The sequence below is a fragment of the Centroberyx affinis genome, unplaced genomic scaffold, assembly GCF_046629955.1.
Source record: "Centroberyx affinis isolate AG114_WGS23_722 - 3 ecotype Tasmania unplaced genomic scaffold, CSIRO-AGI_Caff_v1 ptg000699l_1, whole genome shotgun sequence".
Classification (NCBI taxonomy): Eukaryota; Metazoa; Chordata; class Actinopteri; order Beryciformes; family Berycidae; genus Centroberyx; species Centroberyx affinis.
Genome location: NW_027279318.1, coordinates 192,413 through 198,612, shown reverse-complemented (window position 1 = coordinate 198,612; position 6,200 = coordinate 192,413). Strand labels below are relative to the sequence as shown.

General features: G+C 44.7%; 1 protein-coding gene across 1 annotated transcript; it reads right to left on the bottom strand.

Annotated features, from left to right (window-relative positions):
• Positions 1-2,736: 2,736 nt before the first annotated feature.
• Positions 2,737-5,967, bottom strand: LOC139644089 (olfactory receptor 4D9). The gene is made up of 3 exons (XM_071519474.1): positions 5,845-5,967; positions 5,655-5,712; positions 2,737-3,788 (listed from the first exon to the last, which is right to left on the bottom strand). Exons 1-3 carry the CDS (start codon positions 5,965-5,967, stop codon positions 2,737-2,739), a joined length of 1,233 nt encoding a protein of 410 aa, XP_071375575.1.
• Between the last annotated feature and the right edge of the window lie 233 nt (positions 5,968-6,200).

Genomic DNA, 6,200 nt, shown 5'->3' with positions numbered 1-6,200 from the left:
AAAATTTATTCCAGCTGAATAAGCGCAAAACGACAAAAGTGCATGAAACAGCAGAGACGAACACTGGCTGTTTGCAACATGTTTCAAGGTTAATGCTCTTCCTCAGGCAGCATGTGGGAGGTGAGCAGGAAGAGGAAAAGTTGAAGTGTGAGTGGAGAGTGAGTGGAACAGCCCAGACTAACAACAGATGGTAGAAAAGATAAAGTGACTATATACATATTTACTAAAAAGACATAAAAGGCAAGCAACATAGACAAACTATTTCAAAGGAAACATGTTAGATCAAGCTCTTCATTAAGACCATCAAGGGGATTGTTCCCAGGTTAGAAATCCACCTGGCTTCCATCAAAGTCTCCTCCTCTTTCGGGGGGGTTTGACTGTTTCTATTGCCCAGAGTCTTTCATCTACAGTGGAGTGACCCAGTTCCATACAGTGGGAAGCCAGAGGAGAGGCAGCGTCCTTTTCTTTTGATGCTGCTTTTGTGTTCAATAATGCATGTGCATATGGTCGTAATTGGATTGTGTGATGTCTATAACACCATGGGAGGAAGGCTAACGGCTCAGCAGGTGTTTCTGTTCTGTCCGTGAAGGGTCAATAAATGTTGGAGATGAAATTGGACATGGAGCCGCTGAGAAGCGTCTGTTTGGAAACAGAACGCCTACACTAAAAAAAAAAGTGAAATTAGCCTATTCCTATATGGTACATTAAAGGTCCCACATGGTGTAAAGCAGGACTCCCCTTGCCTCTGTGATGATAAAGGAGTTGGATGGTCTATCTAAGTCGGAGTCTCACGTTTCACTCTTGGAACGGTTAGCCGATCGGAACGGAGGGGTCGTTAATATTAATGAGCCTTAAAGACACGGCGACAGAAACAGCCTGTTCTTGGTAAGGCTCAGAGAGATGCTGGAGAATGAACGTGGGAAAAATGGATTGAGAGTGTTTTTGGTTCATGACACCACACACACAGCTTTGAATGGACCTCAAGACATAAAATAAAACTCTGGACAGTGGAGGATATGGGACCTTTAATGTTCCTCATGGTACAACTTGAGTTGTTTATGGAAAAACCCCTAGGTAAAGTGTAGATAGGCTCAACACAACCTGCAGACCACAGCAGAACAAGAACAGACCTGGTGCAGCAGCTTAACATGACTAAAGTGCTGCAACAAGTTCAGATACACAAATGTTACGCATGCTGTGTAGTTCAGGTGTAAAACAGAGTCTAGACTGGGGCCAGGTAGGTTCACTGTGGCGTTCAGGTGATGCTCCGTTGGTACCAAGGAGTCTAAGGAGAGCCAGGAAAACATTCCCACACTGAGGCAGGAAGGATCCATGGATTTATGTTGTGAACCTGTCATCATCCTGTCATAACAGACCAGGATTCATGACCCCAGGCAGAGCTTTTCCTCTCCCCAGTCATCAGGTTTGGTGTTCATGTTTCCCACTGCAGCTTCATCTTCTTGTTCTCAGCCGACAGGAGCGGAAACCGGCCTGATCTTCTGCTGCTGTACCTGTATCTGGTGTGACATCTTGGGTTGTGTCTCTTCCTCCATGATTAAACCCCTAAAATCAGTGATTCTGTGATCTGTTGCTCCGGTAGAGGAGACTGGAGAATTGTCCGGAGGAACAGTCTGAAAATCACTTCTAGCACATAAAGGAACACTGACAAAGCAGATTCTGACAATATATAAAAAAACTACTCAAGCTGCTGAAATGTTTTTAAGTGAATCTCTTTCTTTATGTTTATAAAACCATTCAATTTGAACAAGTGTACACCAAAAACCGGTCGTAAGAATTTACAACCAGATTTTGGTCGGTGTTACACTTGTTGGTTTAATAACATAAAGAAAGGGATTCACTTTTAAAAAAAAATCAGCAGAATTACTATTTTTTTTTATATATTGTCAGACTGTGTTTGTTTATTTGCTAGAAGTGTGATTTTCAGACTATTCCTTCAGAGCTATATGGGCAATATGCAAAGTGCTATATGAATAAAGGTATTATTATTAGTAGTAGTAGTAGCTGCAGTAGTAGTAGTATTAAAGGAGTATTGAAGGAGTAGTATTATCAGAGGGATCAGATAATGTGTATTGGTAAGGGGCACATAGTAAATCAATCAATATCTGTGGTATATCTATAGAATAGTTTTTCAAAGTCTTCATCACATATACAGTATGATATTTCTATATTCAGCTCAGCATCTCTATTCATTGTTTCAGAGAAATGAGGATAGAGAGTCTTGTCTATTCTTCTAAATATGGAAATATCTGGAAATATCTTCCTTATAAATTGCGGTGACCAAAGAAAACAGACAATGTTAGAAAATAAGTTTATTTTGAAATCAGAAAACACATTTTGTCAATAACATTTTTGAATCAACGTAGCACACCCAGGTAACATGTATAGGGCTCGCAAATGTAAACAACCATTCCACAAATTGAAATCGGCCTAAATCAGCAACATCATACAGAACTAGACAAAATGCCCACAGAGGGACATTTAACATCCAATATTTGTGACATGAAAACGTTTCATGCTTTTATCGATGCAAAAAAAAATGTAATTTCACGACAGCAATCCACAAGACATGCAGACGAGTCTCACAGAGAGACTGATGATATGTGCGTGCGCGGAGAAAGTGCCAAACGAAGAAGAGTCCGTGCGTCAAACAAACACCTAGACGATGCGGTCTAGTCTTTGGTCCCTGATGTTCAGTAAAACACGAGCGTGAGTCTTTTAGGTTTTGGAGGCGTCCTTCCTCAGCGAGGGGATGAACAGCTTGTGAGCTCGGAGCCTGAACTTCTGATCCCTCACGCTGTAAATAATCACATTCCAGCAACTGTTGGTGGCCAAAATCCAAAAGGCGAAAAAGGAGAAATTGCACCATTCGTTTCCCAAGACGTTCCCGACCACGAAGACGGCGATGGGCGTGAAGGAGGCGGTGAAGGCCAGCGTCAGCGTCCCGATGGTCTTGGCCGCCTTGATGTCGGAGAACGTGGGTTTGGTGGCGCTCTGGCACTCGCTCTCCGCCAGGTGTTTCCTGCGCCTCGAGTGCTGCCTGATGGTCGACAGAGAAATGACGTTTATGACCACAGTGCTGCCGAGGAGCGTGAAGTCGAAGGCGGGGAAGAGCAGGAGGATGTTCCAGGCCTGGCTGGGGAACTCGCCGATGGTCCCCAGGGCGTAGTTACACATCCGGCTGCAGGAGTTGTACTCCAGAGCGATCTCGCTGCTGAAGACCATCGGGGAAACGGCCAGGAAGAAACTCCCCACCCAGGAGAAGATGATGAGCGTCGTCGTCCTTTTCCGAGTGATCACCGAGTCTTTGTGCAGCGGCCTCAGGACGGCGATGCTCCGCTCGATGGTCAGCAGGAAAATGGTGGTGATGGACACCAAGGTGCAGCCGGCGAAGACGGGGCCGATGACGTTGCACGGGTGGAAACTCGCCGCTTGCGAGTTGTAGGAAGTCCACTCCGGCGCCGAGTCGGTCACCATGAGAGACACCTCGGCGTAGACGGACAGCGGCACCACGAAGATCCCCACGGCCAGGTCGGCCACGGCCAGCGACGCCTTCAGGTACCCCTGCGGAGTGTGGAAGTGCTTGGTGCCCAGCACCACGGCCAGGGTGACCGCGTTACCGAACAGGATGGCGAAAATCAGCAGCACCATGAAGAGCACCATCAGGATCTTGTTGGCCAGCGTGCAGCAGCACACGGTGCAGGGCGCCGGCTCCGTTCCGTCCAACATGGTCGCTGCGGGATGAAGAGACGCTGCGTTCACATTGTGGCCTGAAATAAAAAAAAAAAACAGAACAGGATGTCAAGAGGTTTCCACCATTCCACGTAACTTGATAGGTCTGCTGTGTACATTCATCATGTCTGTTTGTTTATTTGTTTCTTTGGTTGTTCATCAATTACATGCGATATCTCAGACACTACTGATCAATTTTGACAAAATTTGTCAGAATGATGCATCTCACCACTGCATTCCAGGTCAAAATAATGTGACATGTTTGTTACTGATTGGCCCAGAGGGAGACTGCAGATTTCATTACAAAATGTCTCACAAGTTATATTTTGCATTAATTTCTGAACATGACTCCCATTGTAAAATAACAGGAAACTAAAGCAGTGAACTGAATGGTGAGTCAGAATGTTCTCGACTGCCAAGACGAGGCAAGAGTGGGGGAAACAAATAAACAACATACGAGTCTGATTTCCGCATTTTCCTCTACAAAATAAAACTTTCAATCAATAGCTAACATTCTCTGCAGTTATGCCTCCTGTCAATCACAACCCAGTCAAGCCAACAGACAAATCAAGCAAGACTCTTCCGCCCGCTATAGTCTGTAAAATTTAATGGAAAATAAAGCTTGATTTTACACAATTAAGGCTTAATATCGGCGCCATCTTCCTTACTGGGAGTAATATTTGGACAGCGTTTATTTCAAAATGTCTACTTTGCAAAACAGCAAAGATGATAGAAAAATAGACAAGTATCTCCTAATTTTACAAAAGCTGGAAAACAATGTAAAACAGTGAGGGAATGCAGGAAATCAGCAAAAACTGCAATCAGGCTGGAATTTAATAATTTAATTTAATAATGCAGATTATTTTTTACAGCAGTAGGCTACTTTTACTTCTATGCAAGTTATATTTCAGCAGAGTAACAGCCTACTTCTGCTGGAGCATTCTGAGTTTCCAGCCTTTACACCACATCAGGCCTGCTGACGTCACGCCCCCAGCAGCAGCAGCAGCAGCTGCGAGTAAACAAACCCTCTCACTCCCTGACATCACATCACATCATGGCACGCGCCCTCCGCTGTGCTCACGTGAGCCCGGCAGGCAGCCCGGCTGGTCACGCGCGCCAGGCGGCCGCCGCTGCTACTACTACAGGAGGAGAGGTGACGTCACTCACAGCGGAGCCGGACGGCGGCAGCAGCAGCAGTAGTAAATAAAGCCAGATGCTGGACAGAGGAGAAGACCCGCTTTAAAGTCAGGTTCCTCGATTTCTTAAAGCAGCCTGTCATTCCAGTTCTATTTAATCTATTTTTGATTTTACAGTCAAATATTACAATAGGGTCGAAAATACTGACGCAAATATCCTGCGGTCACTTTTCCCTTTAAATTAATTTCAGATGACAGTCCTCAGGCTTTTTTTCCCCCCCAGCTCATATCCATATCCAGCATATCAATCTGAAACATCATATCAGCATATACACTAATCCTCAGGATGCAAATGGAAATCCATACCAAACAAAAATAACCAACAAAACCTCATGCACTTTCATGCTCGTGCACGTTGTACAGGCGCGGAGATGGACAGTCCGACAGACTCCGTGAGTCTCCTGGTTTCTATAGGAGACGGCGCTTTGGGGATGTATTTCCTATTGTCATCCCATTCCATTTTACAATTTCTAACACACAAACTATTCACAGTTGCGATAATATTGGTTTTTATAGACAAATACACAGAGTCACAGCCAGTTTTACTTCTATATTTCAGTTGCCATATCCACACTCCTGTATGCAAAACCCACTTTAAAAATCAATTCCTAATATTTCCTATACTAGCCAGAAATTAAATTTTACAGCTTCCAAAAGTGCCATATTCAATGTTTGATAATAATACTGAATGTCACTTCCAGCCTTTACTCACTTTCAGCTCTAAATTCCCTTCAAGCTGCAGCTGCCAGTCGCCGGGCATTTTCCACTGGATCTCCACACAGCAGGCTTTCACTCCGGTTCAAACATCCCCAGTCCTCGAGATGAAAATGAAGTAGCCTAATTTAAAAAAAAAAAAAAAAAAAAAAAAAAAAAAAAAGTCCATAACCATGAAACTCACTTTCCGCCGCGCACGGTAGACCCTGACGCCGGGGACGGAGCGGAGGAGCCGGGCGGTGCGCTGCGCACTGGTCCGGTCTGGACTGGAGAGCCGGTTAAGTGTCTCCTCCACTGGTTTCTCCATTGGCTGAGGATGCTGATGACAGAGAAGAGACCCCCGCCTATATGAAGCTTACTTAGCAGTGGCAGCATGAAAACCTCCTGCCACAGCAGCACAAGAAATGGCTTGGTTCGGTTTTTTTTCCCCCCTTGGCTGGAAGAATTTCATCCTTGAACCCGATTCCCTTTTCCTTTTCTAATAATTTCATTTTTTTTTCGCCACCATTAATTTTCCTTGATTCCTTCTTAATTCCGGGT